This window comes from Barbus barbus (genome assembly GCF_936440315.1).
Source record: "Barbus barbus genome assembly, chromosome: 19".
In the NCBI taxonomy this organism is placed as follows: Eukaryota; Metazoa; Chordata; class Actinopteri; order Cypriniformes; family Cyprinidae; genus Barbus; species Barbus barbus.
Genome location: NC_136747.1, coordinates 13,258,812 through 13,276,707, shown reverse-complemented (window position 1 = coordinate 13,276,707; position 17,896 = coordinate 13,258,812). Strand labels below are relative to the sequence as shown.

Here is a 17,896-nt window from a genome sequence, read left to right as displayed (position 1 = left end):
ATCCATGCTGATGTTCAGACCAACTGCACAGTTGTAAGCGTGATGCTCCTTTTATGCAGCAGGTCAATAAACCAGATGGTAATCTTTAGTATCTTAGATTTTAGGCAGAATTTGGCCTTTTTTTTCCCCCACCATCAAAAATAGGAGGGCAAGATGAAAGCCCTTTAAGAACAGTGTTTTTATTAGGTTTAGCAAAGAAAAGGAAAATGAAAATGTATGAATTTTGAAAATGAAGATAAATCAGTTAACTCATAAAGGGGTCATATGATCCGATTTCAAGTTTTCCTTTCGCTTTGGAGTGTTACAAGCTGTTCGTGCATAGATGAGATCCCTAAAGTTGCAAAGACTAAAGTCTCAAACCCAAAGAGATATTCTTTATAAAAGTTAAGACTCGTCCACGCCCCCCTAAAATGGCTCATTCAAACACGCTCCGACATGTCACGATGTGGAAATATTTGCATAATGCCGCACAAATGTTCACGCAAAGAAAGAAGGCGTAGTAGTGTTGATGCAGCCATGTCAGGGAGACGCTGTCTGTTTCTATGTGAAAGCAAAAGCACTTTATTTGGCCTTCCAAAAGTAGATGCAATTAGGAATCATTGGTTAAGATTTGTTTACAACACAACAGTACAACCCAAATGTTTGAATTTGTGCAACACACTTTATGGACGACATTTTTTTGAACCTATTAAGTTAGAGTACAAGGCTGGCTATGCACGAAGGCTATTTCTAAAAGAAAACAAAGGGGGCAATTCTAACTTTGCTATGACAATCTGGCACTTCTGAATCAGCAACTGTAAGTATGTTTTGTTATTAGTTCAAGTATTTGCTATTGACCGTTCAAATGCAGAGTTTTGCACATAACTCATTGTGTGTGTGTGTGAGGGGAACAGGGTCACATCACAGCGGAGTCTACAGCCCGTCAGAAATCGTCTTAACTGCGGCTTGTGTACTGCAAATACATACGAGCATCATCACTGTGTCTGTCACGCGACTCTGTTCCCCTTTCGGACTTGAACTGATGGTAAAACTAACTTGAAAGCTGAAGCTTGCAATTATGGTAAGGGGCGTTACATTTCCAACGCGTGCTTGTGGTGTTCGGCCAATCACAATGCACTGGGTCAGTTGGCCAATCAGAGCAGACTGCACTTGTTGGAGGAAGAGCCTTTGTAGAAAACGACGCGTTTGAGAGAGGGCATAGAGGAACTACAATAATGTACCGTATTTGAAAAATAATGTGTTTTTTTAACATTAAAGCATGTCAACATATTCTGTTACACCAAATACACAAAAAATTATATTTAAAATAGTATCATATGACCCCTTTAAAATAATCACATCTGAATTACACCATATAATTAAATGAATTATGTATAGGCCAATATTTTGAATTGAAGGGATGTCACGATAACAGTATGAATAAACTATGAATTCATTTTGAATGGTTCCACTCAATTAGGTTATGGTTGGCCTCAATTAGGTTATGATTAATAATGTTAAAATGTATATTTTAATCATATTATAATTCCATGAATTATAATAGTTAAATAACAAAGATCCTCAGAGTGAAGACCAAATTGTAAAAGTTTTTTTTTTTTAACTTACATGATATTTGTCAATTAACCATCATCAAAGAACTATGAACATGCAAATATGTTGTTAAATTATTGAAATATAAACTTTGTCAAAGGGGTTTGTAACAAAGTTCGTAGATTCGGGAAGAAGGAGACGGGAACCGGCAAACATTCAAAGATTTAATAACCAAAATAAACAAACGTAAAAGTATAGCGGCAGCCCCTCACGGACGACTGCCGCACACAAAACACAAAATAAAATCCAGGCCTGGTCCTCTCTCGTCTTCCATTGTCGTCACTCCTCCTTTTATCCTTCCGGAGCTCCTCCGTGGGACTCGAGACCGGTGAGTGTCGCAGGTGTCGCTCATTATCATTAACTCCACCGGCCTCGCTCCGTTCCCACGGCTCTCGGCCCCGCCCCACTCACCACATACCCCCATCGCCCCTCGCAGGCCGGGGGGTACCCTCAAGACTGCGCTCTACCCCCCCTCCTCCTCCTCCTCCTCCTCCTTCCTGGGGGGGATCCGTCAGGGCGGCCGCGGCGTACCTGGGGGTACGGACAGACGAGGCGAGAGAAAAGGAGACGGAAGGATGAGGAGTGACAGAGACGAGAGAGGGGAGAGAGGAAAAAAAATAAAAATTCGGTCCGGTTCCCGGACACACACTGCTGGTTGGTCCTCAACCAGCTGAGAGGCTCTCACTCGCGGTGCCATGCGATGGTACTGGACCTCTTTGGTGGACGGCTCGACGCTCCGCCTCCTGGCGGACGGCGATGGCTCCTCCGGTCGAGGGCAGCCGGCAGCGAGTCCCCCATTCCCTGCTCCTCCCCATCATGGCGGATGGCAGCAGGCTACGGCCACTCGGCGAATGGCGCCGACTCCTCCGCTCCCTCTCGGACGGCAGCCCCCCTCCTCGACCCAGGAACACGGCAGCGAGTCTTCCGTCCCACCTGATGTTCCATCGCTCCAGCACCACCGTCGCCTCGGGCAGCCAGCGGCCGTCCCCGCTACTCCCTGCTGCCCGATCTCCTCAGCACCGCGATCCCCCTCAGCAGCGAGGGCTCTCTGACAGCGTGTCCCTCCTTCCTTTGTTTCGGCACCTATGTAACAAAGTTCGTAGGTAGGGAAGAAGGAGGCGGGAACCGGCAAACATTCAAAGATTTAATAACCAAAATAAACAAACGTAAAAGTACAGCGGCAGCCCCTCACGGACGACTGCCGCACACAAAACACAAAATAAAATCCAGGCCCGGTCCTCTCTCGTCTTCCACTGTCGTCAATCCTCCTTTTATCCTTCCGGAGCTCCTCCGTGGGACTCGAGACCGGTGAGTGTCGCAGGTGTCGCTCATTATCATTAACTCCACCGGCCTCGCTCCGTTCCCATGGCCCCGCCCCACTCACCACAGGGTTCAACTGAAGTGGTTCACTTGTTATTTATCAAGTGTTAAACTTAAACTATTCACTTAAAAGAATATTTGTCATCATATGAATAAACCTCACAAATGTTGAGTCAAGATTCATAAAAGTATAACCATTTAATGTGTTTTTATGACATCCATCCTATCCTGCTGTTTCATAAATACCAAAAAAAAATCTCCCGTTGTGTCATTTGTAGTATCGCAGATGGGGGTGGCGCAAGGACACAACATGTGTCCAGACCCAGGAATCCCAGAGAGGGGCAAAAGAAAAGGCTCTGATTTCAGGTGAGAAATGAGTTTATGGATTACTTATTAAAATAGTCCACTGAGAGGACAAGGAGGAGAGAGGGAAGAGGAGTGCAGTTAATTTAGTGTTTGTAATGCCAGGATGATGAATAGCAAGAGATGCAGGAGGTGGGCACCTGTTTAATTTCTCATTGGCCTTTTAATTCTCAGGGCTCAGTGAGGATATTTGATCAGCATAAACATGGGCTGTGGGCTCCCAAAGGTCACAACAAGAGGAGAAGGAGAGAGAGAGAGAGAGATGGAAAGAAAGAGAGGAAGGTTTTTCAGTGCCTTATGTATAAAAACATGTTTATGCTGTATTTACATAAAACATAAGGATAATATCCCCTTTTATATTTACTTTTATCAATAATGATGAATGGTGGAATGCTTTTAATTGAGACACCAATACAAATATCACAGAATCATTGATTTTGTCTTACCATTACAATGATGTCACTTCCTGGAGTGTGATGTCATAAAGAATTTGGCTATCAGTTAAAGGGAAATGGCAAAAGACTTAAAGTTATAGTTAACACAAAATTGAAAGTTTTACTGCTGACCCTCGTACCAAAACCAAAACATTTTGGTTCCAAAAATAGTCATAATTAAATAAACAAATGAACAAACAAACTGTTTGGTTACATTCTTCAAATAGCTTATTTTATGCTCCACTGAAGAAAGTAAATCTTAGACGTTTGGAACAACAAGAGGGTGAATGAATGATGACAGTATTTTTTTTTTTTTTTTTGGTGTCCCTTTAACCTTAAACTATCCCTTTAACAGAATAATACAGATATTGAGAACAGTGGAAAAACGTGTACATATTTTAAATTAAAGCAATATTTACAAGACACAGTATTTTGGGTTTGTAATGAGGGTGAGTAATTAATGACAGAATTTTCATTTTTGGGTGAGTTGTCCCTTTAAAACATTTCACTCACTATATTAAGACATAAATGAAGGGGACAGTAGGAATGACCTGGGAGTGAAACCAAGTGAATGTTAACCATCATTTATGATCAAAAAAGAGGACAGAGAGGGAAGGAGATTGAAAATGAGACAGAGGTCCGGACCTATTTAATTGAGTGGGGACAGAGCAATAGTAGTATCATTTCCAGGCACTGTGCTGCTACATAGTGGCCTGCGGTGCAAGTTAGGCTGTCAGCATCCCCCCGCAGGGTGAATGGCAGCGCCCCAGAGGATTCTAACACAGACAAATGAGGACAATCCATTTTACACTCGCTAGCTCTCAGGGCAATCGTAGCGGCGAAGTGAAAGACAATCGAAACTTTTTTAGTGGAATGTTCTTAGCTCCGGCTACCTGAGCACCCCTTCATCAGCGGCTAGGTAATGGGAAACGCATCTGGAAACGCACATCACAGTTTCCCAAAGGCTGTCCATTACTGAGATCAGACAGGACCACTGCTGCCGGGCAGGAGAGACAGGGTATTTATGATATTTGATTTAGCCATGAACAGATACCATCACATGTGTGCTGGTTGGGAACTGCTGTGAAGCATCAGCATTTTGGAAGTTGGAAAAGAAAGCAGGCTAATGATAGAAGATGGTGTTTTTCCCCTCTCTTTCTTTTCCAAAGGGGGTGAATAGAATTATATATGAAACCCAGTTGAATCTGATTCATCGGTAGCATCATTCTGCAGTCAGATATCTGCATACAGTGACTGATAAACTGCATATTTGATCATTATTCCTGACTACCAATCTCCTGTGCTAGTTTCATGTCTCTCATAGCACTCTGCTGTTGCTCTCTTTCTCACAAAATGCAATACTTTCAAGTAATATATTCATGTCCATTTATTTATTTATTTGCTAAGCAGCCGTGTAATATAGGATAATGTGCAGCCGGCCAGTCATTATCGCTGAATAAACTTCAACATCGGGGGCCTGATTACTCGGTCGAGATTTATTTTGCCATAATGGCTGACTGACTGTACAGAATGTACATAATGTAGAATTTATAGATGTATGGGTTGGTATGCTTGCAAAATTATAGTCTTTTCCTTTTGCAGGCGGGGTGCTACCGTGCACTTTTCTTGTGACGAAGGTTATGAGCTTCAGGGGTCTAAAAGCATCACCTGCCTGCGAGTTACGGACAGTTATGTTGGCTGGAGTGATGACCGGCCTATCTGCAGAGGTATATCACTTTGGAAATATTTTATTTCATTGTTTTTTCCTCCAGACTTTACCTTTGTTCAAAATAGTTCACAAGCTAATCAAATTATTAAACAAACAGTTAATTTAATTTAATTTTATTTTATTTTATTTTGTTTTGTCACGTCACACAATCCAACCATTTTGGCACTTACCTAATTTGGGTATCTTGTATCAAGTGATAGGTTTTGAATTCACACAAATACACACACACACACACACACAAAATATAGATTTTAGGCTGAACAGATTAAGGCCTATGACGTTAATGATAGAATCTATAGGGAGAATTTTCTTCTTTTGAATGTTTGGTAGGCCCTTTTCTCTATTTGTATCATGATTTCATGGTTAGATGCATTTTATTGTTTTCATTTTGCATTGCTTATTTCCTGCTGTTCATGACCCCATCAGAACAAACTAGAACCTCTGAACTAAATGAACTAATGCAAATTAACCCCATTCATGTACCCTGATAAAGTCTCATGCCATATTTACAACAAACAAATTTATCACAGAATATATAAGCCCTTTTGTTTAACAAATGGTTGAATTAGTTGAAATCTCAGTGTAGAGTTAAAAGGCCTTGATTAATGACCTGACAATGAAAGAGGACAATGAGGGGGAAAAAAGCAAGAGATGAGAGAGAGGAAATGGAGAGGATGACAACAGATCTCTAAAGCAGATTTCCTAAGAAATAAGAGATGCTATCGCTCAGGCAGTAATCAGCTTATTTAGCCTCACCAGGCTCCGATTAATTACTTTATTGAGCCTTACTTAATTTCTGACTTTGATTGGCTAGGACAGCCCCCAGGACTTCATTCCTGCAGCAACTGTCACATCCCCAGAGAGATGCTGTCCACAATACTGCCACCTTTGCCTTGCACCGTAAATTGAACTGTGAGTCTGGCATTTAGTTGTGGTACCAACGCCATGCATCTTAATGCAGCAGAACCTGTCAGTGGTATGGTACCGTAAGAGAATATACCTGCTCACATTTTACATGCTCACTTCTACTTCATATCGATTAATTTCTCCTGAGCTGCTTGGCCAGCTGCGGACTCTTAGTCTTTCATTAGAGTTACATATCCAGTCTCTTACACCACTTTGCCACTATGGACCCCTCAGGCTTGACAATCTTTGGGAGAAAGTTAGTTGGATAGCTTTGTGATGGATTGCACCAGTTGCCTTTGTTTTTGATTATTTAACGATCAGTTTTTGGCACATCACTGTGGGCTTGTGGAAAGAGGGAAAATGGACCTGGAATTGGGAAACTGTCGGAATCACCAGATGGACCAAGTTCCCTTATCAGCCCCATTACTCATGTGAAAAGGGTTGATATTTAACTATTTCTCCCCAGAACCCGTTTCTTCATCACTTGCTCCTTTTCACCAGGAAAATCTGAATCATGAGAATAATTAGTAATGGCGCCACAGAAAAAGCGCTCATAAATCATTGTCGCTAAATACATAAATACTAGCATAAAAAGTTCAATAATGATAATAGTGTGTCCTTGAGGTTTTCTCTCTCTGTGTGTAGCAATGTTTCCGTGATTTGCAGGATTTTAAAGGATCCAGGACTTGCACGAGAAATCTATAAAATACATTTGTGTCTTTTTTATTAGCTATTTAGAAATCAAATCAATCCTTAATCCTTAATAGAACCTGAAATACACAATATATCATGAGCAATGAGTTTTGGTTGTGGCCATTTAATGCTGATTTTGGTCCAGTGGCTTGAAGTAACTCTTTGTACTGTATCCCTGTCTATTTTCTAACTCCCCAGCATTTTGTTCCCTCTATCACAGGCTTTACATCTGACACTTGAAATGTGCTTTGGGAAATCCAGGGTCTTGGAACTGTTAGCCTGAATCTAATTTGATCAAATTCAGCCTGAATTAGGTCAACTTTAAATAATTATCTTATTGCAGCACTGTCCTTACAACTTAAATGCACTTGGATTATTTCACAGCTGAGCCCCTGCTAATATATATCATCTTCTTATAGCATGATTATTATGTTGGGGAGTATGTTGGTTCATTTTTGATTTTGATTACAATCCCTGCAGTCTCTTCAGCATATTCTCTTGGTACCTTGTATTCCTTGAAACCAACTCTCAGAATGTTCATTGTGTTTTATTTTTGTAACCCTAAACTAACATTTCCAGAACATTGGAGGGAGGTTATTTTACATGACAGCCTAATAAGAACTTATACAAAATGTTACCTAATGGGTATTTTTTGTTTGTTTTATTTTTATAACCATTAACTAACATTTCCAGAACTCCAGATTTTGTGTGTGTGAGTGTGACAATTTAATAATACCTTCAAATGTGATCTAACAGCTATTTTTGTTTTATTTTATAGACGATAACCTTAAATTTCCAGAATGTTGCAGTTAAGTGTAGGTGATGATAGAGCCCTACATGGGCCTCAAATTTAGGCCCTAGCCCGTCCCTGGCCCGTCCCTTGTCCGACAGCTCATCAGAATTACTGAATGGGCCGTCTCCAGTTCTCCCTTTGTTTTCCTTCCAGCTTAGCGCGGTGACGTAATTGTGACGTCGACCCTAACTAGTTACCTGTGGTTGGCCTAGCCGTGCGTCACTCAGAAAACAACAGGCCAATCAGAGGAGAGGCTCATGAATATTAATTAGACAGGCCAAAATCGACCTGTTTTTAGCAGAGCTCCTGAAAGAAGAGCTGTAAAAATATATTGAGATGGTTTTTGGTACTTATACCGCAAATATGTATTCTTAAGGGCATCAAACCCTAAAATAAAACTCCAGAAAGGTGTACAATATGGGACCTTTAAAGTAATGACAAAGCGGCCAGCGGCAGACAGTCAGCTGGTCATATCCTATATTTGATCAATTTAGCCTTCTCAAATCATCACGACTTGATGCGCTTTCTGCTGTCTCGAACTTGCACAGGATCACTTCACAAAAATGAACCGAAACTCAGTGAATACATGCCTCACAGACATGATTAATATATCTATACAAAGTTTTGAAAATGACTACTTAATGAAATAAATCAGATCGAAAACAAAAACTCTAAAGGCACGTCTAATGTGGAGATGGCGAGTCAGGATCGTCATCTTCATCTTTGCGACACTGACACAGTTTATTAGTAAATAATTAAAGTATCTCCTTACTATTTCCCCATGACACATTCATGGTAATTACTTTTGCTGGGGCTTTGCAGCAAGCTTTAGCCCTGCATTTGAACGCAGAACTCTTCAGCTGTTCTGATGGCACGCTCGCTGCTGCTTCTAGAGGAGACTCTAAACCGTTGAGCCGGTCTTGACAGTCGCGGTAGCACAGTCGTGTTGGTTCCACCAGCGCAGCAAGTTTTTTCATCACTAATTGATGGATGTCTAAAATATAAAAATAAGGAGAAGACTGAAACTAGTCTGAACTATGATGTTAAAATTTGCCCTGAACGGCCCTAGGGGCGTTAAAAAAGTCGGGGCCCATAGGGCCTGGGCTGAAATGCAAGGCTCTATGTGACGAACAAATAAGAACTTGTACTTTTATTTATTTTATTTTTTGTTTTGTGTTTTATTTCATTTGATCTCATTTAATTTAATTTGCCATAAACTGACATTTACAGAACTTTGCAGGTAAGCTTCTGTGTGACGACTAAATGCGAACATACATGGAATGATGCAGTTAAATGATGCTTTTTTTTAATCGATTAACTTAGTTTGCGATCTAATGTTTTGTTTTTTGTTTATCAAAAATTTAAAATTCCATAATGTTGTGTCAACCAAAAATAACTTCTATACAATGTTATCTAATGGTTATTTTTATTGTTCACCCTTCATTTTAAGGTCCATTTTAATAGTGAGAACTGGTACCTAAAGTACAGTGTTACCTTTTTATTTTTGCAACCAATTCAGAATATTGCTAGGAGGGTTCTGTGTGATATCTAAGGCCCTGTTTGCACTAGTGCATTTTCGTTTTAAAATGCATAACTTTTGCTACGGTTACGCCTGCCGTTTACTGTACACTACTCCAGCTTTTCGACCCTCGAAAACAGAGACTTTTGAAAACACTGCAGATCCCGTTTCAGTTTGAAAACTCTGGGGTTGTGTTTAAGTGTAAACGGAACAAAACGGAGAGTTTTGAAAACGATGGCTTTGTTGGCCACTGCCCACATTTGCTCTGCGTATCCTTGACGACCATGTAAACAATAACATCATGCTCATTGTTGTAGCCATAGAAATGCATTAGTAGAATCCCCAATCGACCGCTCCAAGCACGTAGACACATCCGCCAACTCTATAATAGGGAATCTACCTATACATCTATGGTTTGTACCTGGATGAATGGTCACGTGACATAGGTTTTAGGTTGTGTAGTGTAAGTGTAAATGCCGTTTTAAAATGAAAATGCACTAGTGTAAACGGGGCCTAAATAATAATTTCTGCAGAATGTTATATGATGGTTATTTTTGATTTTATAGCCATAAACATTTCTAGAACATTGCAGGCATGTTTCTGTATGACATCCAAATAACTTGTACAGAATCGTTTTCTAATGGTCAATGGTTTTTATTTTATTTTATTTTTATAGCCTCATATTATAATCATAAGTGCCCAAAATATTAGTTGGGATGATCCCAGAAGTTCTCTCATTGAGAATTTCTTATACCCCAATATGTATGATGATAAAAATGCTATCAATGATTGTGCGTTATTAGCAAACCCCAAACCTTTAAAGCAAAAAGCTGCATGTTGTGAATTATGTTGTGAAGGTGAAAATTGGGGTCAGCCGGCCCTGATGGTAATTAACTTTCCAAAGACTTTTGTTCTTTAATGTCAGCCCACCTTAAAGTGTTTGAGGAAACTTTGCGAGTGTGTGTGTGTGTGTGTGGCAGGAGAGGCCCTGAGGAGCTCACCTCAGACATAGCTCATTAAAAGCTCCAGCTGGTCCCAGACCTGCAGAAACATTCATTTAGTGCAAACACGCTGGCTGTGCCCTCCCTTCTCATTAGACATCGAGTGCTTTCATTCGACGAGGTATTTAAAGTCCTCCTCGCTTTAACTCAGTGAGTCATAGAAAAGTCAAGCACTCAACAAGTCATTGGTAAGGTCATTGAACATTCAGGTCATACACTGGTCCAATCAAAACCAACAACCCGAGATAGGTAACAATAATCAAGTGCGAAATATTGACTGCAGCCAAAGGCTAAGCCTTTATACGTGTGCTTTTTTAATAACTTAAGATTTTGTTACATTCCATCTGTAGGTCCACAAGCCAATCACAATCTTTGAAAGTGGTATGGATAGGGTATAGTAAGAGTGGCATTTAGAAAAATAGTTTTTGTGAGTCTGTCTGTTGAACTCAACATTGTTTGCGGTCCTCTTGCTTTTCATTTTAGGTTTATTCTATAGCAGGGATAATCAAATCTGGCTCGCGAGATCCACTTTCCTGCAGAGTTGAGCTCTAACCCTAATAAAAAAATGTTCTGTGTGACAACTAAATGCGAACAGAAAAAAAAATGTATCCCATGTTTGAAGTATCAGTGACTTTCAGTATAGTGTGATAACATTTCTTTCTATTCTGTTGTTCGGATAACTGTTACTGTGATATTTGTTGCTGAAGTGGTCTTTATCTTTTTTTTTCCTCTTAAAAGCTTAAAATCTTTCATAGATGGGTTGTTGTTTCACTCCCTGAAGAGTCAAACTGGATGATTTGTCTCTCCTCTTTCAGCTCCTATGTGTGGCGGTCAGCTCCGTGGCCCGAGTGGCATCATCACCTCCCCAAACTTCCCAGTACAGTATGACAACAACGCTAACTGCACCTGGATCATCACAGCTTCAGACCCTTCCAAGGTAAATGCTTCCAAAAAACATAACTAGTGTATTCATATTGAGCTTATTTTATCTTATTTAAACATGGTAAAATGCACACTACCATTCAAAAGATTGGGTTCAGTGAGTTTAAAGAAGTGTCTTAAGCTTACCAAGGCATCATTTATTTGATCAGTAAAAGCTGTAATAACCTTAAAAGTATTTTTTTTCTTTCAATTTTAATATTTTAAAATGTATTTATGTGATGACAATTTCAGAAGCAATTACTCCAGTCTTCAGTGTCACAAGATCTTCCAGAAATCATTCTAATATGCTGATTTGATGCTCAGTAAACATGTTTTTTGTGACATTATAAGTGTCTTTACTGTCACTTTTGAACAATTTAACGTGCCTTTTCTGAATAAGAGTAATAAAAAAATCTTACTCTCCCCAAACTTTTGAACATTAGTGCACAACATAGAGCTAATGTTATTGGAAACTGAAGGCATTTTCAAATGAGCCAAAATATTTAATAAACAAACACACAGGGGACAACTTTGTAAATTATCCTAAGGAAATTTAAAGAGATCTCTGTGGGAACAGTTTCCATGTGGGCCTGCTAATAACTGCAAGGGGAAGGATACACAGATATTGAGAGATGATATACAATATCCAGATATCTACACACTCATAAAAAAATGAAGCACTGACGGTTATATTAAAGGAGAATGGAAGATAAAGAAAACTACATTCGAGCAGATATACCACGGTAGAGACAAAAACTGTGGCGCTGTCTGTGTCATGACTTTGGCGTCGAGTTCAAGGCCATTTTCTTACTGGCTTGCCAGATTTCCGTTATCTAGTTTCAAATAAATGGCTTTACAAATCTCTCCCCTCATCACCATGACTCAGTTGGGAGAGAAGGGGAGCGAGAGATGGAGGGCAAATGGAACGGGGTAGAGCGGCTCTATCAGTGCCCCCTGCTTGTTCTCTGCTGCCCAGTGCGCTATTTCATCCTGTGTGTAAAGGACAGTTCAGCTTCACACTGTCACAGTTGGAGAGCCGGGCACAGATGAAGATGGAACATTGCTGTTTTTGCTCTTTACAACCGTAGGGACATTCTATTTTCGTTCTGACACAATAGTACCCGGAAAAGACGCGAGGTTAGCTGTGAGACTGAGGCAGAACCGGGGCCGTATGAAATGTACCTGACAATGAGCTTTTGATTTCACTGCAGCTGGTTTGCTGCCTGAGCCAAAGACTGTCCCAGTGCGGAGAGATCCCAGCAGCTGTTAAATCCTATAGCATCACAGTTAGCTACAGTTTGACATCATTTAGCATTTGTTGATGCATAATGAACATTTAAAGGGAAGTTTTTTTGTTTTTTTTTGCATTAAATTGTGTTGGAAGCAGCCAGTATATATCTAAGTCATTTGTAGTGTAAACAAAGTGGTGTTGTCTGACATATCAGTTCCTGTGTCATTCAGCGTTGGGTTGAGATGGGACCACGTGCACTTAGCTGTTTAACAGAGGATTTAGCAGTCTGTCTGAAAAATGGTAAATGCTATAAGAATACTATTTTGCTATAAATAAGGTGAATTTGTGACAACTGTTGGGATTCTTTACAGACACCAAACCTTCTTGCCAAAACTTTTAGTCATGTGTAGCTTTTCAGGATAAAAAGGTAAAGATTTTGTTTTCGAAATAAATCTCCTATACACACCTAGAATGCATTTATTTGATCAAAAATAGGCTACAGCTAAAACAGTAATATTGTGAAATATTATTACAATTTAAAATTTAATGGATTGCAAAAATTCCGATCTATTCCTGTGATGCAATGCTGAATTTTCAGCATCATTACTCCAGTCTTCAGTGTTACATGATTCTTCAGAAATCATTTGAATATGCTGATTTGCTGCTCAAGAAACATTCCTTTGTATTATCAGTGCTGAAAATTTGTGCTGCTTAATATTTTTTGTGAAAACTATGCATTTTTTTAGGATTATTTGGTGAATACACTGTAAAAAAAAATTAATCATCAGTCTTGCAATTTTCATTTAAAAAATGAAGGTGATAATTAAAAATAGTATGTATATTATGTATATATAGTATGTATGTATATTTTATTAAAGTGCCCATATTATGGCTTATGAAAGGTTCATCTTTTGGTTTTGGGAATCCCCAACAACAGGTTGACATGCATGTAAGGTTTGTCATTGTCTTATAATATGCATTTGTTTTTACCTTATTTGCGCAACGATTTATTTTTCCAAACCCCTCCTTTGCGTGATGCTAGTCTGCGGTGATTGGTCGAATTCATTTCCATTTCATCATACCTGTAATGCCTGATACAGCAGCATTTATGAGTGCAATGCTGCTTTGTGTACAGCCGTTACCAGGGAAACAGCTATTTTTACTGCTCCAAAAGCAGCACCTAGTGGCAAAGAATAAAGTTGCATTTTTCATTCAGACGGATTACAGATTTACCCTCACAGTGCAGATCACAGCCTCTTCTCGACATGATGCTATCCACAGGAAAGAAGGCAACCTATTTCTTTTAAGAGAATTGGCTCAATTATGCCGTTTTATTTCGGTGGTAATTGTTTATTCCCAGCATAATTTGTACATTACTGGATATGGAGAGTAAATATTAAAATTAAGTGATATTTTATGTTATTTTGTGAAGAGAAACATCTGTTAATGTTCAGTGCTCAGTCTTTTGCAACATTATAAATATCTTTACTGTCACCTTTGATCAATTTAATGCATCTTTGCTAAATAAAGTATCTCTATCAATAATAATAATATAATAATCTTGCTCACACCAGACTTAGTAGTGATTTAGAGATATGTACATTACAAATTATGTACAATTATGTCCATAGCATAATTTGGATGGACCTTTAAAACGTACATGTGTTTAAGCCACAGGCCCCGTCATTATATTCCAAACATGATAAAAATCTTATTTCCATCCTAAAATGCCATTAATGCAATAAATACATTGTCATTGGGTAGATGAATTTAATAAACTACTGAAGTGCTTATATGAAGTGCAAGGAAAATGTAATGACATTTGGTTAGCAGTGTGATATGTTTAATCAACTAAAACAAGTAACACACTGAAGTTCAGACGAAGCAGAGTCTGTAATGCATCAGTACCAGATTCCCCGGAGCTATACTTAAAGATGCTCTTGCTACTCAAATATGTCCATTCTATTTATGTCAACCATGGTGCCTAATGACGGGTGCTGGAAAACAGCATAACTTGGAACTAATGAATGAGAGAAACAGATAGAACTCTGCAGGGAAGGCAGCATGTGGAACTTCACCGGGCTGAATCCCCCGCTCACAGACAAACATTAGCTCTGAGTCTAGACACTGCATTTCTGCCTTAGAAGGAGGATCCCCAGAAGGCACAATAATAGAGAATGAGTTGTTCATGAGAAGACATGGCTGATTGCTTTTGTTGTCCTCTTCTTTTTTTAATTATCAGTCCTTCTTTTGTTCTGTGCGCTATCATCATTCAGTGGACTGGTATTATCTGCTACTCCACTTCTGCAAGGACTTCCATTTTGACAAAAAGCCTCGTTCCTCCAACAAGTCCCGCTCCCTGCTATGTAGTCTTTGAGCATTATCGCTCTCAGCTGCGAAACAGTAGTCACAATGTCTTTTGTCTGAGAGCCTCAGGAGTGATTAATTCATTTATATATTCTATGATGTTTTGTCTCTATATAGTTATTTATTTATTTTTCATTTCATTATTTAATTTAATTTTAATTGTTTTTATTTTATTTTATTTTTTCAGCTTATCAGCTCAGCTTTCTTTGGTCACTGGGATATCGAAGCTGTTAATATAGCTCTAGAAAAATATTGCACTCTTTTTACTTAGCTATTGGTGAGAGTGGAGGTAAGCTGTGCAACTCTCTTCAAAGAAGGTTAAACTAATACACCCAAGTACAGTATATTACAGGATATATTGCATGGTTATACTGTACCATGTATAGAATATGGTGATAAAAATTACTTATCAGAATAAATCAGAATAAATGAAAAAAATATATAATAATTATAATTATTAATAAGAAGAATAATAATGAAGTGAAGAAACAATTCCACATTGTAGTAGTGTTTGTAATAGAGATTTTTACAATAGTATTTTACAAATTTAATATAATATTTGCAATAGTTTTTTTTTTCCTTCCACATTTAGACAAAAAATGCTGCTTTTAATGATTCATGTGTAATGTATAGCCAAATATTTCACCTGCTTTTATAAATACATGTATGACAAATATTTGTCTAAATACTTAAGTTTGCTCTCACATAAATTTAATGTTACCTGTCATGTAGAATATTAGCTTTTGCTTTGCAACAAAAAAAAAAAAAAAACTATCACATGATGATAATTATGCAAAGTTTGCTAAATTAAGAGGCTGATCTTCATCGTCTATGCAATCATTTGATGACTAAACATTATCGAATCACTTTCTGTAATGACTGATTTGTTTTCCGAGTCCTGTCGTGTGACTTTCTATAAAGAAGGTTTGAGTGTGGCATGATAGTCACGTTTTATGCTCTGCCTCAGAGTATTGACTTGCTGGGATCAGCCTTTGCATTATAATCACTCAGTGAGTCAGCCGAGGATCGCCCCGCCCACAACGCTGTCACTCACCATCATACACACCGTACAGGACACGCTGGGATTAACTGAGGTGGGCAACACGCCCCCCGTTGAGGCGGAGGATTGAGAAAATAAATGTTCAGAGGAGGTAAAGGAGGATGAAATCTTGTTCACTGCCGGTGTGACCTAGAATGCTGCCACTCCATCTCTGGCACTCTTTGTTGCGGAGCGTGTTTACCATAGGACAGAATGCAATTTGCATTTATATAAGCATTTTCATTAGGAGTTGGACTCCCAGCACTCCAGAAACATTAAGAATTTGTTGGAAATGTGGCAGCCAATTTGAAAAGAGAGAACAGACTGTACTTTTTTGTTTATTTTGATTCATACTTTTTCAGTATTTCTTTTTATTGTTTATCAGCAATAAACCTTCATATTTAATTGTTCATCTTTCCATAACTCTTTCTTTTCTCCTTTTGTATAAAAAATTCTGCATTCTTGTTTTCATCTTGGAGAAGAATGAGAAATATGCACCTTTGACTCGTCATTTTCCTAAATCAAATGCATAAATTCTTTCTTTGTTTTCTTCTACAACTGCAGAAAGAGTTTTTTGTCTCCTCTGTTAGCTGGTGTGTGCAATCTGAAAATTACTGATTACAAAAATATTATGAAATGTCTGGTGTATAATTAGGTTGCTCATCCACAAGAAAACTAATTTTGTTATTTATTTATTTATTTATTTATTCATGGCCTTTCACACCAAAGGGGAATATGATGAACCAAATGCTTTTAAGAAGAAGAAGAAGAAAAAAAAAATATTTTTCTAACCGAGTTTAGAAAGCTGACTCCGATTCTTCTTTGTGTGTAGGTGATCAAGCTGACTTTTGAGGAGTTTGACTTGGAGCGAGGCTACGATACTCTAACTGTGGGAGACGGAGCTGTAATCGGCGATCAGCGGACAGTCTTTCATGTGTGAGTACTTTTGTTCCTCGTTTGCTTTCTTCTCTGTCCTCTCTCAGACTCCTCCCAGGCTGTGTCTCCTGTTCTTAAACTCTCCTCTCTGTGCGCATAAACCTCCGCCCCCATCTTCTTTCATCTGCAAAGTCCTCTCTTTCTTCAGCCCCTACGTTCTCTCCTCCACTGCCGTTCCTTCCTTTAACCCCCCTCTATTTCATCTCATTTCATCACCCCTCTGAACAGAAGTGTATGGAAAAAATACCCCAAGCTTTATTGTCAATCACTATGAGTCTCAATGTTAGAACAAGATCACTCCTGCTCCAAAAGGCGCATCACACGTTGATGCCCCATAATGCAGATTTGCGCACCAGATGCTCCGGAAACGTTGCTGAGTGTGTTGTTATTAATTGTGCTGAAATTTATGGTCTTCATAAAGTTTTATCGATGCCGTTTTATGTGCACTCTCTGGCAGAGGTGTACAAGTGCTTGTGTTCCTTTTGAATGGCCCGGTGTCCCTGGGCGCTTTCTCTCTGGTTACTCAGAGTCCCCTGATGGTCTAATGTGCTTAATTAGCAGGTCTCATAAGCCCTTATGGACTAGTTCCGCAGGTCCCCTAAGGCTAGAGCCGGGGGAATCAGGGAACTCCCAGTGTTCCCTCAGAGGTGCCAAATGATGGAGTACATATTGAAAGTGAAGAATCACTTTTTATAATGTTTCTCTGTTTTGTTTTGTTTTGATTTTAAGGTTGTCTGGCACTACGACTCCAGATCTGGTGGTCAGTACCAGCCATCAGATGTGGCTCAATTTTAAAACGGATGACACGAGTGGCTCCCTGGGCTTCAAGGTTTCTTATGAAGGTAAGTTGAGGAAACTCTTTGCATTTGGATTTAGAGTAAGCTTAAAGAAATAGTTCACCCAAAAATTTAAATGTCGGCATCATTTATTCACCCTCATGTTGTTCCAAACCTGTATGAGTTGCTTTCTTATGTAGAACATAAATGAAGATATTTGGAAGATTGCTGGTAATCAAACACTTGATGGCTCCCATTTACTTCCATAGTATTTATAT

The 17,896-nt window shown here is 39.1% G+C and overlaps 1 protein-coding gene across 1 annotated transcript in view; it reads left to right on the top strand.

The window, feature by feature from the left end:
* The window catches only part of LOC306885119 (CUB and sushi domain-containing protein 2-like), a gene marked incomplete at its 3' end in the record, with an annotated part of 288,472 nt that overhangs the window by 155,849 nt on the left and 114,727 nt on the right, over positions 1-17,896 (top strand). The window contains 5 exon segments of the mRNA XM_079441463.1: positions 3,189-3,276; positions 5,310-5,434; positions 11,164-11,285; positions 16,739-16,842; positions 17,572-17,684. Coding sequence (XP_079297589.1) covers positions 3,189-3,276; positions 5,310-5,434; positions 11,164-11,285; positions 16,739-16,842; positions 17,572-17,684 — 552 coding nt within the window.